This window comes from Erithacus rubecula, assembly GCF_903797595.1.
Source record: "Erithacus rubecula genome assembly, chromosome: Z".
NCBI classification, from domain to species: Eukaryota; Metazoa; Chordata; class Aves; order Passeriformes; family Muscicapidae; genus Erithacus; species Erithacus rubecula.
The window spans coordinates 8,470,261-8,489,950 of NC_136661.1; the positions used below are offsets into that span (position 1 = coordinate 8,470,261).

A 19,690-nucleotide genomic window follows, 5' to 3' on the forward strand; every position below is an offset into this window, starting at 1 on the left:
AGGAAAAATGTATAATGGAATGATATCCATCCTATGTAATATTTGCCATAGGCTTTTACAGAGATTCTTGCATTAAACTATACCTACTAAATGAACTAGAACATCACAAATAAATAACAGAGGATTCATTATGTGTTTACATAATATATCCTGATACTTCTTTTATTATCTCTTTAGAGCTATACATTGCTGGTCTGTATTTTTTTGATTTAATTAATCATCTGATGATTCTGTTAGGGACTGGAAATTATAAAAATGTCATCAGAAGTTTCTCTGCACCGAGAAGTCAAGTCCTCCCTTGGTATTGTGCTTTATTAGTCTGTAAGCTTGTTTAGTTTGTGTAGGGCAGGCTTTCCACATCTAGAAAATCTCTTGTAGTTGGAAGGCTTTTCAGTTTGTCGAGAGAGTTTTTAAAGTCTTAATTCCTGCACTGGTGGTGTGTCTAGTAATGGTTTAAATTCAGGGAAATACCCCACAGGGTGCATTCTCTTACATATCACTCTAGTTTAGCCAAGGCTTGCACTTCTAACCGCTGCTTTGCATGATTTGGTTGTTTCAGTTTTTATCTACAATCCTTAAATTCCCTTATGTTGCTTTATAGCATAAACACGACCCATTTCTTTAATTTTAAGAGTGATAAATCTAGTGATTTAAAAGTACACTTGTCTACAGCCTGATGTCCTCATTTACCACCTCAGCAACGTTTGTAGCATACTGTGTTTTCATTGCATCTATAGAACAGATCCTGAGAGATGCTGTTAGTACTCCTCTGAATGATACTAGATCTACCATTTCTGTTTGAGATCTCTTAGCTCATTAATTTTAGAAACCTTCATTGTGGGCTGAATTATATTCATTCATTTGCCTCATATTTCACATTTCTCAACTTTTATGCACCTGAGGCTGACTTGTTTGCATACAGACACTTTTTGTAACCACATCTCTCAAGAAAAGAATAAAAATCCTTTGTCTTTCCAAGAAGTTAAACATCTTTCAGAACAGCTCTATTGCTATCGAAGTTGTAAAACAAGTAGAAATTCGGTGGCATAGATCCTCTTTTGTGTGAGGCCTTCCAGAGAAGATGGAATCCTTTATCTCACTGTCATTTCCTTAACATACTGTACTGAATTTTGTATTAATGCTTTCATGTTAGCAAGTTTTTTGCACGTGTTTTTAACACACTTTAGTAAAACCTATGGGTTTTGCCTTTAACCCAATTATTTTTTCAGAGAAGATGTTTTAGATTGCAATACATTTTATTTTTTTCCACATTTATTTTTCTATAAATGCATGTTTAGGATATTTAGATTAATGATATAAAAACACTCTTGTTCAGTTACACTATTAGTATTTGTCAGGGTGCAAATTAGAGAGGACTTGTATGCTACTCAAGTATTCCCACGTTCTGTAAATGTAATTGCTTCTGCTTTCTGAAGACATCAGAGAGAATCAGTGTCATTCATTATTTTAAGTACTACTGCTCAAATCAAAGTTGCAGTGGAGAAGTTTGACACTTGTGAATAGTGTGCTTGCAACCACTGCCTTTCTGCAGACAACTTTCCAAAAATATTTTGAAGTGCTTTTTAGGAGGGCACTCAGTTATTAGTTCAGCATCTCCTAGTACTTGACTGCAACTGTGCTTGACAAACATCAACTATGAATGAAACACTAAAAGAAGAAGATCTGAATTCCTCTGAAGAAAATACAATTTTCTTTGTGAACTGGTTTTTGTCCAATACATTTTTCACTTGCGGGTAGGCTATTTCACTGCAATTGGTGACTTTGACTTATTGTACACATCAAGCATGAAGACCTGAAATTTAAAGTGTATTCATCCAGAACAGTGTTGTAGTCCTCACTTTCCTTAATTTTTTTGTTATTATTTTAATTGTTTTCACTAATATGCGAGCTTCATTTTTCATAATTTCTTTTGACTTTTTCTTCTGCAGTTTTTTCAGCATAAATTGTCTGCCGTTATTTAAATCTCATTGTGTTGAATGTGGATTATTTAATAGTCTGAGAGGTAAAAGAGTCAAATGCTCTGTTTTAAATTAATTGATAATATTGAAGGGGAAATTATGTGAATAAAATATGCCGTGTATTTTATAATTGTAAATTTTCTTTTTTTTTTTTTTTTTTTTTTTAATAGGGAGTGTCCAGATGCAGACTCAGTTGTAAGTAGACTTATTTCCAAAATAAATGCATATACTAATACTATCAAACCCTACAATCTGGTGAAATTTAACTTACATACAGTCCTTGCAATACATAATTTATCTGATAGAGGATTTAGTGTTTTCATAGCATACTCAAAGTGTTAATTTTGTGCAGTACATGATCTTCAGCAGTGTGTACAAAATAAGTGTCAGTAATATATTTTTGTTTCCAAATAATTTTAGTTTTTAAGCAAGGTGTTTTCACTGCAAATATATGTTACTTTATTTTTCAGCTTATAGTTTTAATTCCTTGGCTATTGATTCTAAGAAAGAAAAAGGTTTAGTTTGTTGTGGACTCAATTTTTTATAGACATATTCCTCTGCTTATTACTGTTTCTTTCCTTCTAGTATTGATTGGGCTCTGCTTTACCACTACCAATAGAGTGTAGGAATATACTGTTTAAAATATGGCTTTAGATGCAGCAGCATTTCTAGATGCACTTTATTAATGATCTAGTTTTCATTACTGTTAGTTAGGTCTGTGATATGTCTTACAAGTTTTTAGTTAATTCATGTAAGTGATCATTTCAAATTAAATTAAATATGTTCATGATTTTTTTATTTTCTTAATTTAGTCTTTTCTTTTTATGCAATCATGTATGTTCTCTTGAATTAATATATAACAAAGATTACAACTCCCTATAGCTGTATTTGGAAAAAATTTACAGAGTAATCTGAGTTATTTTCTGTAGATCAATTTGTTTCTTGTTCATTCATTCATTTAGGTGGCAATTATATTATGCAATTTAAGTTTTTGAATTCACTTATTTTGTGGATTTCTTATTTTTATTTGGTAACTGGGAGATTTTAGTCTCTAATATTAAAACTTGTTTTGAGAAACTTGATTTGAAACATCTAGTAAAACTATCCTTCTAAATGGGGAAAAGTAAATTTTGCCACATAAGAGAACTAGATGTGTAAGACCAAATGTGTCATTCTTGCCAAGACAGTTCTTTTATATTTAAGTAAAATAACATTTTCTTACATTTAGAAGAAAGTAACCATCCTTATAATTATCAAGCTTCTTATGGAAGTAAAATCATTTGACAATTCAAGTTGAGTCATTAGAATGAACCAGAACGAGATTTGACTTGAAATGTTTGGTTTTTTGCTTATTTTGTTCTGCATGTTTTTCGAAAACAGTTATTTTGAAAGATTCAACTTGGTTTCAATTTGGTTTGAAATTCTTTCTTGCTGATGAAAAAATTTATATGAGATTCATTTCACCCCTTACAAACAAGCATTTCAAAGTGCTTTTATGTTTTAAGGTTGGAGTCCTCTTCTGAAAGGTCTCATATGAAATGTTTGTTATTTTTCTTGGCTTTTACTTCTTGACTTGGTTTTTGTTTAATTTTTCAAACCTGATCTAAATATTTTAAACAGTCTCTATCATCTCTAGGAGGATTTGTTTTATATGGATAATTGCAATAAATTATACATTTCAAGATATTGAACTTGGAAAACTATAAACAGAAAAAAATTAAAGCAGCTGTAATTTGTGTTTGATTACTAGGAAATACTGAGGAATGGCCCTCAGAAAATTCAATTTATCCCAGTTATTTTGTCAGTTTTGGTCACTCGCAGAAAACCTGTCCAGCATATGTATGATTAATATGATAATTTTTTAAAAGGTGGCTTTTGTTTATTTGTCAATAAATTTAATTGTGTGAAAGGAATGTAAGAGAGAACCACTCCTCAGTTACATATAAATATAAGCACCGAGGTAAAAACATTGCAAATTTTTGAGGTAAGGATGTAGAAAGACTGATTTCTATGCATGATCTACCAGTTCTGTGTTCTACTGTGCATCTTTGAACATTTTATGTAGTCAATATCATGAAAGACTCCTCACTAGTCTAAAATGTGTATTACAGTCTATCAAACTTGTATTCTCTGTTTCCAAATACAAAATGCTGAGATTGGTCAAAAATGTCTTTCATCCCAAAATGGATGCTCTCAAATTTATCTGTGGTAAGACAGATCTGCTTATACTCCTCTTTTTTGTAGCTGGCAGATTATATATATACTGGAAAATAAATTAATAAATTGTTAATTCCTGTTAGTATTCTTTTGTAACTGCTGTAAGAGGTTTTCTCGTGCCCATGAGTAGGCAGCTATGGACTGAGAACTGATATTTTTTAAAAAGGTTGACCACTTCAATAACCAGTCTCTGTTCTAATATAATATCTCATGAGATTTAAAATTCTTGAGTTTTTTATATGTCAATCTATAGTGTAACTTCCATTATGCTAAACCTTGGTAATTAAGAGGATTGGAAAGTTTGTAGTAGAAAGTGTATGCACTGGAAAGAGATAGCAACTAAAAACTGACTCTGTATGGGGGTTTTCCCTTAGCCTTTCTAAAGGCTGAAATGTCTCATTTCCCATGAGTTTTCCGTGTCTCTAGAGATGTTCTCTAGGAAGATATGAGGTCTAAAATTTTTATTTCTGAGGAATATTTTACAAGGATCTACTTGTGTCCAGCAAGATCTAAATTGGGATTGCAACCCTTCCCTTGGTTGGGGTGCTTGCCGATCTTCTTCTTCTACTTCATTGCCTATTTTCATGAAGACTGTAGTAATGTAATTATCTTTGAGTTCTCTATTCTTTCTGCCAAATCCATTTGAAATTGTCCAGCAAGTTCAAAAGTAATTAGGAAGGGAGTCACAGATGTACAGAACAACATGGTGAAAGTTTTTTTCATGGGAAACTAAAATGCAAATGCATATTAAGGAATCCAAAACTTTTCATTAACTTCTTCACATATGAGTGTAGCATAATTGCAGTTATATAAAATTATAGACCATTTTTATTTTTGGGGACTGGCTGAATTTGAAACCATCAAATTCTGAAAAGTGCAACACAAGTATAACCTAATATTTAGTGAAGTTCAAGTATTTTTCCTTATTTGCATTTCACAGCAATTTGTTCTGGCATATTTCAAATAGCTGCTATTGAGGACAAGGCTTTCTATCACAGCGCAAGAGAGGGACACTTTGAATACCCATTTTCCTTTCTGCATTTCTAACAATAGGAGAAACTGACTGTCTACTCTCTTCTTCTGTGTCTTTTGGGTTAATAGGCACCCTAAGGAGAAGAAGCCAATATTATGCCTCTGTCTTAACGTAAGGATATGCCAGAGTCAAATTTACATCTCAAATATGTCAAAAGTGGAGAGGCTTTTTGTTCTCTTGTTCTAGCCTATGAGCTTCAGCTGCTTATTTGGAGTCCTCATCTGGATTACAGGAAGCCAGTTGAGTTCTGGTAGAAAAAAATAGAGTGGTCTGTTCAGCTGCACTGCATCTTGAAGCATACCCTCAAGAAAACTTGCTAAAGAGCTCTCATAACCAGTATTGTTAACCCAGGAGAAGAGAAAATAGAAAGAAATCAAACTAGAGCATAATGAAGGTTCTTTGCTTCTTGGCTGATGACCAGCCTGTCAGCAGCACTAGTGTTGCAAAGGAAGGGCCAAATGAAGTAGCTAGGCTGCAGTGCTCCATATGTTCCTCCCTTGTCCTTTGTATGTAGCCCCAGAGAGACTAATGACATGGTGATGGTGTGGCTTATTCAGTCACTTTTGGATGACAGATGGGACAGAGCAAGGAAGCTGAAATAAATTATTCAGATTAAATTATCAAATTATTTAGTTTACCAAAACTGAAAAAATGTGTTTTGTTGATAGAAGGCATAGTCCTCAAGGTTCTTATACAGGAAATTTTATTTAATTTATCAAGGCCTTATATTTTATTTCTTTGAAAAATTATTAACCCCAGAAAGCTTGTAGAATATGCCAAGGCAAAGACAAAGGTAAACTATCTAAGTTTCTGGCATATGTTTAAATCTATGTAAGATCTCAACATGCATTATGTCTGCAAACACAGGAAAAACTTTTATAGCTACATGTTTAATTGTTTTTATAGCTACAACTTTAATTGCTTTAACAGAACCTCAGAAAGGCTTTCTGGAAGTCCACCTTCCCAGTTGCTTCTGCAGAGTTCAATTCACATGCATAATGAGGTTGTTGGGAGTTTTTTGACTGCAAAGGCCACTACACATTTGCATAGGGGACTAAAGCAGACCTCCACATCCCCCTGTTTACAAAGATCGTCTTGTGTGTTGAAGTTCAAAAATTATACATGTATTCATGTAGGTTGTGAACTTAACCTCTGATTAGCATGGTAGGCAAATCAGGTCTTAATTGTATTGCGTGCCTCATAGTTAAGATACACGGTTATCCATACCATAATATATAGTTCTGTAATTGTAGGAGTGTGGAAAAGGGAGTAAAAATTATTCAAATAGATGTAAATGTCTTCTTTAGCATCAGATTCATGTGTATGTGTCTCTCTCAGGTTGCTGTGTTCCCTACCACTTTTATTAAATGTAGATTTGTGAATGATATATTGGTATTTCAGAACGCAAAACATTCACCAGTTCAACCATTCAAAATACTGAGAACAGTATTTTGAAATTACTACTCAACTTTACGATTGTTAAGTACCATTTTGCTTGTGTGTGACACAATTTGCCTTTCTCTATACAAAGGTATATCAAATATCTCTTCCACCCATTTTTTACATTGGTTTACACAAAAATATAAATTCAGTATCTAATTAATTAAAGCAGCTGTTAAGAATGATCATAAATTGGCACAAGAATTATCTGAATTACTGACATAGCTGTAAATACAAAGCAAATTATTTATGTGTGTATATGCTGTTTAGAGTCAGATGTTTGAAATTATATGTATTTAAATTTTAGATATAGGAAAAAAATATAAATTAAGTTTTCAGTACAGGGTTTGAAAAGTGGTAAAATAGACTAGCTGAAAGAGAAGGAAGGAGTTTCTTCTCCTATGTTCAGAACTTAAGCTGTACATTATCCATCTCTGTTATGTACCTGAAGTTGTGAAAACAGATTGCATGCTGTTTCTGAGGAGCAGATGTTTTGAGTATGTTACCATGATCAGAGATAATTATCATGAAACTATTAAGAAAGTTAAATACTTTAATATTTTAGCGCTTTTTTTATCCTAGAGATTATTTAGTAATTTAAAAATAATATAAATGAAAATAACTTCTACAAACTAAGTTCTCTCACAATTTTATATCAAAATAGGAAGTTTTGCCAGCTAACTGTATGCTGTGTTAACCCAGTAGTAGTGTCCTTTACACATACAGTCCAGTTGTACAAAAAGTGTATATTGAAAGATTTTTATTGATTTTTCAATTCATCTTAAGGATGAATGATCCTGATCTATGGAAAATTACCTGATGTGACAACTAAATAAATTTTAAAATTCAGAATTTGTAGTATTACAAGAAAACATATTTACTCCATAGCTATATGTTTTTGTTCTGTTTACTTTGATGTCAAGTTTCATTAGTGAGTTTTGGTATATAAACAAGGTCAGCTTGAGGTCAAGCGTAGCTAAGTACCTTGATTAGAGCAAGTAGAGCTAAAGTATTGGACCGTGTGATTGTACTCTTAGTACTTTTTTTTGTTGTGTTTATTTATTTATTAAACAATTAGCAGTGAAGTCTAGATCTTGCACATATTTCAAGAAATTGCACCTATATGATATTAAGGCTAGAGAGCTTAAATGTTGTTTTTTGGCCTTAGTTTGATGCAGTATTTAATTTGGTAGAGTCTTACATCTGTACAGGGCTGTATTTCTTATACTTTTCTTAGCACTAAGTTTGAGCTATGTGTAAGTTCCATTTATTGCAGAAATGCTAAATTTAGGACGCTGTGTGGAGGAGAATGCTTCTTAGTGAATTATCAGAGGAATTTGCAAACCGTTCTTTGGCTTGCATACTTAAACATTGACGAGTACTTACAGAGGTTTTGCCTCTGTGTCATCAGAACATCTTGTGTCTTAGCTGAGAGCATAAAAATTGGGAAATTTTTCTGAGGTCAAGAGAATTATATCCTAATCTATCTCAGTACTAAAGCTAAAATAATGTTGATTTCTGTCTGTGGATTTTTGATAGAGTAATTGATCAGTAATTAATCAATTTGTAATTAATTAGTGATTGATTAATATGAGTGGATGCATTTCAAATTTGCCACTTGTCACAGGAAATTTAAAGCTTTTGTTACATTCTGTGCTGAGGTATCTTGTCACACAACTTCTGAATAACAGATCATAACTTCAGATAATTGTAATGATATTGAATAAAAATCACTTTTGTGAGTTGTTTTAATTTTAATTTGTCAATTATGTAAAATTCAGTCTGATGTAAGAATGGCATGTTTTTTAGCTATTTATCAATAGCATAATTTTTGTTGTTATTTTTAGAACTTTCCTGATGTAGATGATGAAGGATACAGCATTAAACCGGAAGCAACACAGGATATCCTTTTTACTATTATTGTGCCAAGTTATTTGTTGTTACTGCAATTCTTTGAAGAGAGGAAGTACTGACTAAAGAGTTAATGAAGAAGAGTGACATTTAAGCCTATGTTGCAACCTTGTATTTTTACATTGATAGCTTTTGTAAAATGAACCATATTTTTTCTTGGATCTGTATGTGCAAATGTTAAAGATTGGATTAGATCAGCTACCTTGGGAACTTTAAGAGGACAGTAAAAATAAAAAGCAAAACAATAGCCAGATCCAATGCAGATCCAAAATTCCATGCAGATCTCTTTCCTTGAAAAGCTCTGAGAGTTTATAAAGTTTGCTAACTATTTAAAGCGTATTGAACGGTTTTCTGTTCTATACCTGCACCTGCACATTTTTTTGTATCACTAGAAGAGTGTAGAACTAAAATTTCTGTTACTTAATGGAGTCATTACACCACATGCTTTTTCCAGTTGATTCTTTAGCTTTTACTGTCTTTTTAATAATACTTCTCATATACAGAATAAATTTTGTTCTGAGTTACCTTCATGCAGGCTCAAGATTTCTCTTTGTCATTCCCCTGTTGCTTTAGAGGAAAATTCTTGTCTACTTTTTTCCCTACCCCCACAGAGGAAAGTTCTGCTTCAAAACTTGGAATAGTTACCATAGATCTAAGCAAGCCTATGTTAGCTAATTTTTGGAAATTTATTCACTGAATTCTCTGGGAACTGCAGGTAAAAGGTGGATTTAGGCCTAAAAGTTTTTGCAGTTTATCATAATAACTTTGTTTTCATCAGCTTTGCAGAATATGCCTCTATTGCCCACCTGGAAAAGTCATGTAGCAATAAAAGCAGTTGGGGTTATCTCATTTTTACAAAATTGATATAAAAGTGACAAAATTTTATCCAGTTCTAAGAGGACTATTATTTCATGCTTTGCATGTGTTTCTGAAAGTGAGAGAGAAGTTAGCAACGTTCATGCTTATGATGCATGATTCTTTTTTTATTATCTTTTTTGTTGTGAAACACGTGGAAATGCATACATTCATTGAAAAATATCCATGAGGTCAGTGATAACTTTCAAGACAAGAAATCTTTTGATGAAATTAGAATTACTTTTCTTTGAAACTTTTTCTATAAATGCTTCATTTTGAAGGAAGAGATAGGCATAAAATGAAGATATTTGGCTTTTTCCTCACCACAACTTCTAGATCCTTTCAGCTGAAAGGAATGTGGAATGTCTTTAGGGTTCAGGTTTAAAACTTCATTATGGAATAGTTTGAAAGAATTTAAAGCAAATGTTTGTCATGTTTTCAGGTGAAAACAGCAGAATTGACTTAGAGAATGTGCACACTTCTTCCAGGTGTTACAAAACTTTAGTGTTTCTGTAGAGGGAAATTTGCAAATTTTTCTTGCCAAAATAAATGCGGTTTTAAAGACTTAGCTTGGGCCTTGCAGAGTTTTTCTTCAATGTGGCTGCTGTGCATATGAAGAGCTGTTTATTTTTCGTATTTTGGAGGCTGAGATGTCATCATGATTCCTTTTTATCCAAAGATGACAGTACTTTAGGCAGCTGACATTGTTCAGTTTGCAGTGCAGCCTTCTGTTTAACTGGCATCCTTTCTTACAAAATTTTCACTGCCACACCATAAAAGGAGCAGGAAATAGTGGATCCTGCTCGTTTCTTCCCTGTTTATGTTAGGTACCATGGACATTTCACTGCTCATTAAAGAATTTAGGCTTTTCTTTTCTATTTGGTTTAAAAGATTTCTACATTTTTCATATGTCTGTTAGAATCCCTGTTGGAGTCTTGCAAATTATAATTTTACATGCAGAAGTTGCTGCTTTAGAATCCTAAATTTAATCTCATGCCTTTTTATGCAGTTTTTCAGTTATATGGCAGATACTGCCATTCTTCAGTCATATGGCATCATGTTTTTCTGAACAGAATTACCATTCTGAAGATAAATGGAATAAACCCCTAAATTTTAACTGAGTGAGTGAATTTTGGAGTGGATGTATGTAAGTGCACCAAGACGTCACTTAATATGAGTATTTTGTGGAGTAAAATGATGAAGCAGATTGAGCAGATGACTTTCAGATATTTCCACCTTAACTGAGAAAAACATACCAAAGAGAACCATTTTTATTCATCCAGTGATTCTGACTCTGAAGATGATGAACCCAGGAGGTTCCATGTGGAAATAAAACCTGTCCAGCCAAATAACAACTCTCAATATACTATGCCTTCTTTGGATGAATTAAAAGTATCCATAGGGAACATCACTCTTTCTCCAGCAATATCTGTAAGTTTTTTGTTTCTTGTATTTTTAATGTGTAGAAAAGTGGTAAAGAAACTGTAGTGTAAAGATGTAATGTAGTGTTCAGAATTTATTCTAGGTTCAAGAATTCTTTTCTTGTGCACTAGGTCACTTTTGGTACACTTTATATGCCTATATATTTAAACTGCACTTTTATATTGCAGTATAACATTAAATATTTTTCTCATATTTAAACTTTCCCCTGAGTCTTTTGAGTGCTGGTTTCTTGTCTTTGTGCTTTTGCCACCAAAAGACATTCAATTATGTCTTAGAGTTAGCAGGGTGTAGCTTTTAACATAATTTTCTAATTAGTTTGCACTAACATAGAAGTCTTTTGAAACAGATTATATAATGAGGATACATATAACATTTGCAGTGCAGCTTTATTGATTTTTCCTGCCAGTTCATGGAATAATCTTTGTATCACCAGATGATAAGTAATACAGTTTTCAGGTCAGAATAGAATTAGTTCTGATATTAAGGGAAAGAGTCCACATAACATTTTAAAATAATAATTTTTCTCTTTTTTCCCTCACCTCATTTTGAAAGCAGAGGCACAGTCCTGTAAGTAGAGAATGGCTTTTTATTTGCATTTGTAGTTAAAACTAAGTAAGTGTAGTATGTGAGGGGACTTACTGGGGAAACATGAGGAATGTTCTGTTTCATCTCTACCGTGTGATATGCTGATTCATCTTCTGTCCCAGACAGTAAAGAGATTTAAAAATGCTGCTCCTTTTGTCAGCTCTATAGTATTTATTCCTGCATTTTCATACTGGGATTGCAGGTGTGCACTGGTTACTCTGTCCAGGTTCATGTTCCATGGTCTCCTGTAAGCTTATGATGTTTTTGCCTGGCATTGAAAACAAAATATCTCATAAGAAGTTGAGTGGAAATAAGAACTCTGGGACTATTTCACAGCAGAACTTATTCCTAATTTTTTTTTCTTGTTTCAGGCACAAATGAATCAAAATTCATCCAGTAAGTGTGAATCTTTTAGTCGGTTAGTTTTTAAACATAGAATGACAGCAAATCTCTTTTTTTTTTAAATGTTGGAGACACAAACTTCTTAAATATCTGTATTTTAAATGGAACAAAATATTTTGCTTGTTAGTTTTATATAGTTCTTCCTTATGGATGTTCTTGGCAGTTGAGGAGATCAGATAAACCTGTATCTGATAGTAGTAAGGAATACATCCAGCTGCCAAAGGGGTTCCCCAAAGAAAAAACTCCTGTGCAAGTTTGTGAAACCCTTCCACCTGCTCAAGTTTAGTATGATCCACAAACCAGCAAAGCACATCATGTGTATGATGTAAAATACCAACACAGAGGATAGAGCATTAGATTTTATTATTCAGGGTTGGGGCTTTTTTGCCAGTGGGAAACCAGGCCAGATTTGCTGAAGGACAATGTTGATGTAAACTGTATAATTCAAGGAGGAAGTTTCCTTATGAAGGGCACCTATAGTCTTCTCATATTTCAGGAATATCTAAACTTATCAGAAATACTACATTTTCTTTTTTTCCATTTTGATAGTAATTTGTTTTGAACTGCCAACATTAACATTAACTATATTTTTATAATAAAAATTAAATTTTTATTCTGTATTTCACATTTTTAGTGATAATCTTGTGTCTTTTTCTTAGGTGAAGAGTTAACAAAATCAAAACTTTCTGCTCCAACTACTGAGTAAGTTAATTTAAAATTCTATCAAATGCTGGTTTGCAGGATTTTTTTTTTTTTTTTTTTTTTTTGTTCAAGGCCTGTCTGGAAGAGGCTTTAAACAACCTGGTATAGTAGATACTAACATGGTTGGAACAGAATTTTTAAAGATCCCTTCAAAGCCAAACTATTCTGCTGTTATTATAGTTAATACATTATCAAACTACTACTGAAGTTTGTGATTTTTATGAATGCATAAATCTTTCATTTCTATTCAAATTTTAACTCTTAATATAGAAAGGGGAACAGTGACTTTCTGGCATGGGATCCACTCTTCAGCACTTCTCTTGAATCTTCCTCTTCAGCTTCTTTGGGATCCTCATCCTCTTCAGGTAAAATATTTGATGGTAGAAATTGTGTTTGCCTTATTTCTGGATGTTCTACTGTTGTTTTTTTTCAGTTATTGCAAGGGTACGTGCTTTGATGCATAAATGATAGAATTTTATAAAGTAATATGCTGTCTTAGAAGTATTACAGGACTAAGAAGGCAACATATAAGTCTTTCAAGCTAGAGAGCAAGAGGGAAGAGGGAATGCTAGACACTTCAGGAAAATTCTATCTTGCTACTTCCTTTTTTTATTGCCTTCTTATATTTACTGAATAATTGCTCGCCATCTAGAATGTAATCCTTTTTCTTCAGATGGTATGGCTGGGAGATTAAATGGAGGTTGTTGCAGGAACTGTGAGACAAGCTGAGCTTGCACAATGAATAGGGATGAATCTCTTCTTTCCAGGAAAGTCAATTGGGCTATGTAGTACAAAGGCACTGCAGAGCTTTGCTGTAAGGAACTTGTTTCCTGTAGGAAGTCATGATTCCGTTAGGAGATGTGAAGGCATAATCCAAGGAGGGATAGATAAAAATGACAGGATTGAGACATGAATTAAGCTAAGGTCCTAAGATAAAGCAGCAATATTGCAAGGAAAAGGATGGTGTGTAGCATATGGGAGGTGGAGGGAGAGAGCACATGTTGCGTAGGAATTTTGGGTTGCAGAATATTAGTGTTGGTAGGACACTAGCAAGATTTCCTGAAACCCAGTCTTCGCAAAAAATAATTCTATGGTTCTTTTCAGTCTACCTGCTGTGTATCTTTGCTCCAACATCTTAATTTTCTCTTAATGTAGACACTTTTCTCCTCCCATACTCTTGAGGAAACTAAGTACTTATATTCCAAAAGTTGTCCTCACTTCTATGTTCATGATATGGCTTTCTAGCAGTTTTTTTCTGTGCTTGATCATGCAGATTGAAGAACAAAATGGAAGATTACATGTGACAATAGGAGAATTCTGAAAAACTGGTGTTATTTCTTGGCTTAAGTAATGTTCTTTTAGCAACAGTCAACATTATTTTGTGACACTTCAGATTTTAAGTAGAACTTCATCTTTCACTACAAATTCATGTTCCTTAAAGGTTATGGTTTTAACAAATCTGGCTTAGAGAATTCATCATTATTTTCTCATCCTGACTTAATCAGTCTGTAGTATTGGCAAGTGAATCCACCATGTGTGTGGTAACACATTTAAGAATAAATTCTAGAGAAAAATATATTACTGGAATATTCTGAAAAGAAATTGTGCTTTCTTAAAATACTCTGTTTTGATAGCTTTGGTCTGGTGTTGGAGTCTGCAGAGAAAGGCAGAGGATACTTAACTTATGCTGGTGCTTGCAGTTATATTTGGGTGTTTATTGTTGTGCTTGGATGGGAAGTGAAAGCAGATTAGGAAATCTTCATCCAGCTCCTCCTGGCAACAGAACTGTGGAGAAAGTAGTCTCTGGTTAATGAATAATGTCAGAGATCCATAATATCCTCTATAACTGTATCTGGCAAGGAGTCATCTACCCTGATCCTCATACTCATCTTCATTGAAATTGGTGCTACAGAGGGTCTATGGGCATAATTTAAGTTTAGATACATCTGTGCCATGGCAAACTTTATCTGATAATTATTTCAAGGACTGTAGGAGTTAACTAAGATATTTACATTAGTGAAATAATCTGTAGAATGAAATAGACAGTAAGTGTTCCAAAATACAAGAAATTCCCAACACATTTGGGGCAAAAAAAAAATTGGATCAATGTAGGTCATGTTGTTTAAATTGAGTTCTAATACTTCCTAAATTACAAGTTAGTTCTAAAAGTTTTTTAAAAATACTTATCTGATTGTATTTTCTTTGAAATCAGTGTTTATTCTTCACCTTGAAGGTTAGTAGTAAGATAGTGCTTAACATTTTTTAAAATCTCAATTCAAAATTTAAATGACATACATTAGTTGTGTGGAATACAGCATATGTCCCTTACATTTTAAATGTTTTTTGAACTAATGTTTTATAACTGTGTTAATCATTGAACACTTAAACTACCTTGGTGTTTGAGCAGACAGTGCTTTATGCAGCACAGAAGTAATCTTCGGTCATCCATGAAGAATCCCACTTTATTAGAAGTTTAAGCTAATTTTGTAATCTCGAACAAACGCGACATTTTTTAGCTATCTCTTGATATTTTAAAAATGCTTCTATTAGTTATCTTCCTTATTTTCATCCACATGTATTTTTAAAATAGTTCTTAACATCTCCACATTGTTTTTAAATAGGATTTATAGTAGTATTTTAAAGCCTTTGAATGATATTTAAAATATCTGCTAGAAAGGGAGAGCTGTGTTAAAATTTTTAATGTTTAGGGGAACTCAGAGAATGTATTTGTTTATGGCAAAAGGACCACTACAGAGAAGACAACTGTACTTTTGATCTAAATTTTTAAATGTGTTTCTCTCTTTTTTTTTCTTCATTTTGGTTGTCACTGCTGTTGCTTCTAGCTCTGCCAATCTGCAAGATATTGAGAATTGACTAACCTTGCATTTTCTGCTTCTATTGTCATCTAGAGCAACAGGCAACAGCAAGTGCAGGAAATACTTCTGGAAAACTCCTTTTTTCAGCAGTCAGAAAACCATAGGATGAGAGAGAAAAAAAACTGAGATGGATGATCCATAGTATCACTATCATCCATAGTGTTACTCACTAGACACAGATTCATACAGACAGAATAACTATCAGACAAAATCTTGTGACTCCGTTGTCTTCATTCATTCACCTGAAAGCCAAATCTGTTGCACCTTCCTATTACAAATGTTAGGGCTAAGAGGATCAAAGTCTTTGGAAGGAACAGGATAGGTTTGATTAAATAACTTTGAAAGAAATTAAAAACAGAAAGCTGTGGAGAGAAACCAAAAATGGACTAGGATGAAAGAAGGGAAAAACAAAGATGAGAAAAAGTTAAACCACAACAGGTAGAAAGTAAGAGGAATAAGCAAAGCTGTGAGAAATAGAGCCTTAAGTAATAAGTATCCTTAAGCAATAACTTTTTTTTTTAAGGTACTAAAAAATGGAAAGTGACATGGTTAACAGTATGAATGAAGTACATATGTAATCTAACTGGCATTTTCTTTCTTTTCTTTGTGAGTTTGGCAGATTACCTTAGTAGAACAGTTATTTTTCATGCTAGCTAGTAATCCTTGTGCAGTGGATATTGAATACTTTTTTGAATATTGAAATTTTTATCTTTTCATTGTCGATCCTAGTTTCAATTCTTCCCTTTTCCTTCAGCTACCCTAACAGAACACAATAGGAGCTCCTCCTCATCTACCACTGATTTGCCTGGGTGTAGAATATCTCAGTCTTTGCTTGGACACCAGACATATTCTGGGTCTACAAGCCCATCCTCACCAGGCTTTACCATTAGCACTTTGTGCCAATCTGGTGTTACAGCAGTGCCATCAGGGAATACCAGCACTTTATCCTGTTTTTCACGGTCTCAGAGTCAGTGGATTTCCTTTGCTGATGAACTTCTTGCAATTAGACATACATGCACAGACAAGAAGGAGCCCCAAAGATTGCATTTTAAAAGTGAAAATGCCTGCCTTGCCTCTTCTGCTTTGCTTGGGAATTCTTCCAACATCTGTGCTTCTGAGGATCAAAGTGACCTTTTCAATAACTCTATATGCCATGAACAATTATTCATTGAAGAAACTTGCACTGCTGCTGAAATATCTTCTGCACCATCTTCAGCACTACTGGACTATAGTGTAGTGTCTTCTTGTGCTCATACAAATAAGGGTATGCCAAGCATGCATTCTGTACTGCTCTTTGCTAATAACTGACTCCAAAAAGCAAACTTCGGATTCATTTTTCTTTTTTGCCATTATTGCTCAACTGATGTTAAAATAACTCATCTTCCTACTTAAAATATACTAAACTGCTTGTTAATACCAACTGGTACAGTGAAGTAAATATTCAGCTTGAATTAAGAAGAAAATTCAAATGATTCACTTAAAGACATTGCTTTCTCTTAACTATGCAATGTTGCTTTTGTAGAAATGGAAATGTCTTTTTGTGGGATGTCAGACAGCAATAGATCTCAAAGATTAATTAACTGTATTTCCAAATCCAATTCCTTTTACATACAAGCTTCCAAGAGTGGTTGATATAAAATCACTTGGGGTCAGTGAGAAAGTCCATGGTGCAGTTGAAGATGTACATTTCAGGGTATCACGCGGCACTATTTTAAAAGCACTTACAATTTGTGTACAATTTTACAACTCTTAAAACATGACAGTTGTACAATAGGAACTTCTAGTAGAAACATCAGATATTCTACTTGGGTAAATAACTATGTATGTACAGTGTGATCTTTCTAATACTTTCTTAACTTTGCTTTCTTTCAGCAAGGCCCACCACTCCTCTTTCTGTGGGCACTATTGTACCCCCTCCAAGGCCTGCTTCAAGACCAAAGCTGTCGACTGGGAAACTTAGTGGGATTAATGAAATAGTATGTATTGATTATTATTTTTTTTGTTTGCCATTTTTATTTGATTTCAGATACACCATTCATTTACACTGTTACAGTGGAATTACTTTCTAGCCAATGTTCAAGAAATCATATAAGCAGATTTTCAACATTGCCAAATAGGCATGGTAATAGTTTATGATAAGTATCTTATTTCAAGAAGTAATTATTAACACAAGTACAAAGGTCCAAACCATAATTTTTGCATCAACTGAGTATTTTTAATTGAGTAGATCAGTAATTTGATAATGAAAGATGCATAAGATTGAAGTTTTTAAAATGCAAAATACTAGTGAAGTTATTAACAAACCTCCCTTGATTTAGGGAAATCACCAAAGCTTTGGGAAATGAGTGGGTTTTTTTTCCAGTTGTATATTGACAGAAGTAGCCCTTTTGTGACTTCTCCCTGCACTTGGTGCTGGTTTGGGGAGAGGGGAGGTGGCAGATCACAGCAGTTGCCTGTGGGGATAGTGAGAAGTTGTGCATTCTCTGTATGTGCCTGCAGTATGGGGTACCTGCTGATAAGGAATGTGGTAAAGAATGCAAATTACCAAACAGCGTATCAGACTGGGCCATGCCTAATTTACTCTGTAAATATTAGTATTCTGCAGTTTCATTCGATTTCCTGAATTGGAAAAATGTTCCTGTGGTAAAATCCTTTTACTGACTTTCAAAGTAGCAAGATACTTTCACCACATTCTTAGTACAAACAAAATTCTCATCAGCTTTGACAGAATTGACAAAATATAATAAAACTGTTTAGCTTTTTTGTAGGATCAGAACAGAGTTAGTTTTGAAATTCTTTTTTCTTTCCAATACAGAATTGTAGTAATTGCTCTTAGCCCAAGGAGTCTGTTCTTCATGTCATCATAATTAAATATGGTACTGTTCTGCTATAAAGTATGATCCTGAACACTCATTTTGTACTGTTGCTTTTGAAATTTACTATAATCTGGATACTAGTAGATGGTTGTCAGTTGTCTTCATTATATGAAGACATTACATTAACTCCTTTTACAATTCTCCTAGTCTCTATCAAAGCCAGCAAGTACAATGGAATGGGAAAGAAAAAGTTACTGTGACATCCTGTCCTTAGGGGGAAGGAAACACCCGAGATTCACAAATAGTAGTGGTCAAAAGGAATGACTAAAGTAGAAGGTCTACAAAACTCCCAAAGCTTTTCTATTAAATTATGCACTTGGCATGAAAATTAGTATGTTACTCCCTGACCTACTATATATGCACATGACTGTGGGTTCAGAATAAAGAGGTAGAATAAAAAATAAGAGGTATAGGAATATAGGAAATAAACAGCAAGAGTGAGAGAGAAACAGAGAAAGAGTTCAGCTAATGGAATGTCCTGGAATGTCCTGGAGATATCACCTTGTTTGGGGTACATTTTTATAGACACATTTTCCCCACCTTAGAGCTAAGGTTCTTGTTTTCTATGCAAATTAATCATCATGCACAGTTAGTTCTTTTAGACCTTTCTGGAATTCAGTCAGAGGGCTTTGGATGTCCTGCATGGTCTTGATACCCGACTACAGTTCATGCTCACTCCTCATTCCTGCACTTGAACTGTACCTGTACTTGTGCTTATATGCAGGAGCCAGAACAGGATGTTTGTCATGGAAAGGTGCTGCCTACCACTGTATAGCCCCTTCTCCAGCCACATCTTGTTCTTTTTCAGTTTGTTATTACCAACAATCCTTGGTTATTATCAGCAGACCTTGCCTGGTAGTACCAATAACCCTTGCTTATTAACAACAGTCTGTGGTTATTACCAGCAGGCCTTGGCCTTGTCTATCAGTACAAAAAGTCCATTGTTATTGCCGACAGTCCTTGATCATTATCAACAGTCTTTGTCTGTTATTACCATCAATCCTTGGTTGGTGCCACAGTTCTGCAGATATCAGTGTTCCAGACATACACATTAGCCCTTTATCTTCTGGGATTCTACAGTTATCCTGCCAAAATGATGCTTCAGGGATTTCAGCACCTTTCAAATAGGTTAATTCCAGAATGATCATTAGTTAAACACCGTAACAGTTAAGCGTATCCTGAAACCATCCAGAGATTTAGAGTGGAAAAGACTTTCAATTCTCTTGGCCAACCTGCTCAAAAAAGGGCTGACTTCAAAATTGTATCAGGTTTCTCAGGCACATGCTGAGTTTTGAAAACCTTCAGAACGGGGGATTTCACAATCTGCCAATCTGGCAGCCTGTCCCAGAATTTTACTGCAAGGTTGCAAGG

General features: G+C 33.9%; 1 protein-coding gene across 3 annotated transcripts in view; it reads left to right on the forward strand.

The window, feature by feature from the left end:
• The window catches only part of FCHO2 (FCH and mu domain containing endocytic adaptor 2), an 80,582-nt gene that overhangs the window by 42,200 nt on the left and 18,692 nt on the right, over window positions 1–19,690 (forward strand). The window contains exons 11-19 of one of the 3 annotated variants that reach the window (XM_079330011.1): window positions 2,150–2,174; window positions 8,517–8,571; window positions 10,688–10,866; window positions 11,431–11,445; window positions 11,835–11,859; window positions 12,525–12,567; window positions 12,838–12,932; window positions 16,198–16,707; window positions 17,316–17,419. In XM_079330011.1, the coding sequence (XP_079186137.1) occupies window positions 2,150–2,174; window positions 8,517–8,571; window positions 10,688–10,866; window positions 11,431–11,445; window positions 11,835–11,859; window positions 12,525–12,567; window positions 12,838–12,932; window positions 16,198–16,707; window positions 17,316–17,419 (1,051 nt within the window). The remainder of the gene's footprint in view (window positions 1–2,149; window positions 2,175–8,516; window positions 8,572–10,687; window positions 10,867–11,430; window positions 11,446–11,834; window positions 11,860–12,524; window positions 12,568–12,837; window positions 12,933–16,197; window positions 16,708–17,315; window positions 17,420–19,690) is intronic. The other 2 variants (XM_079330012.1, XM_079330013.1) reach the window with 2 other exon arrangements.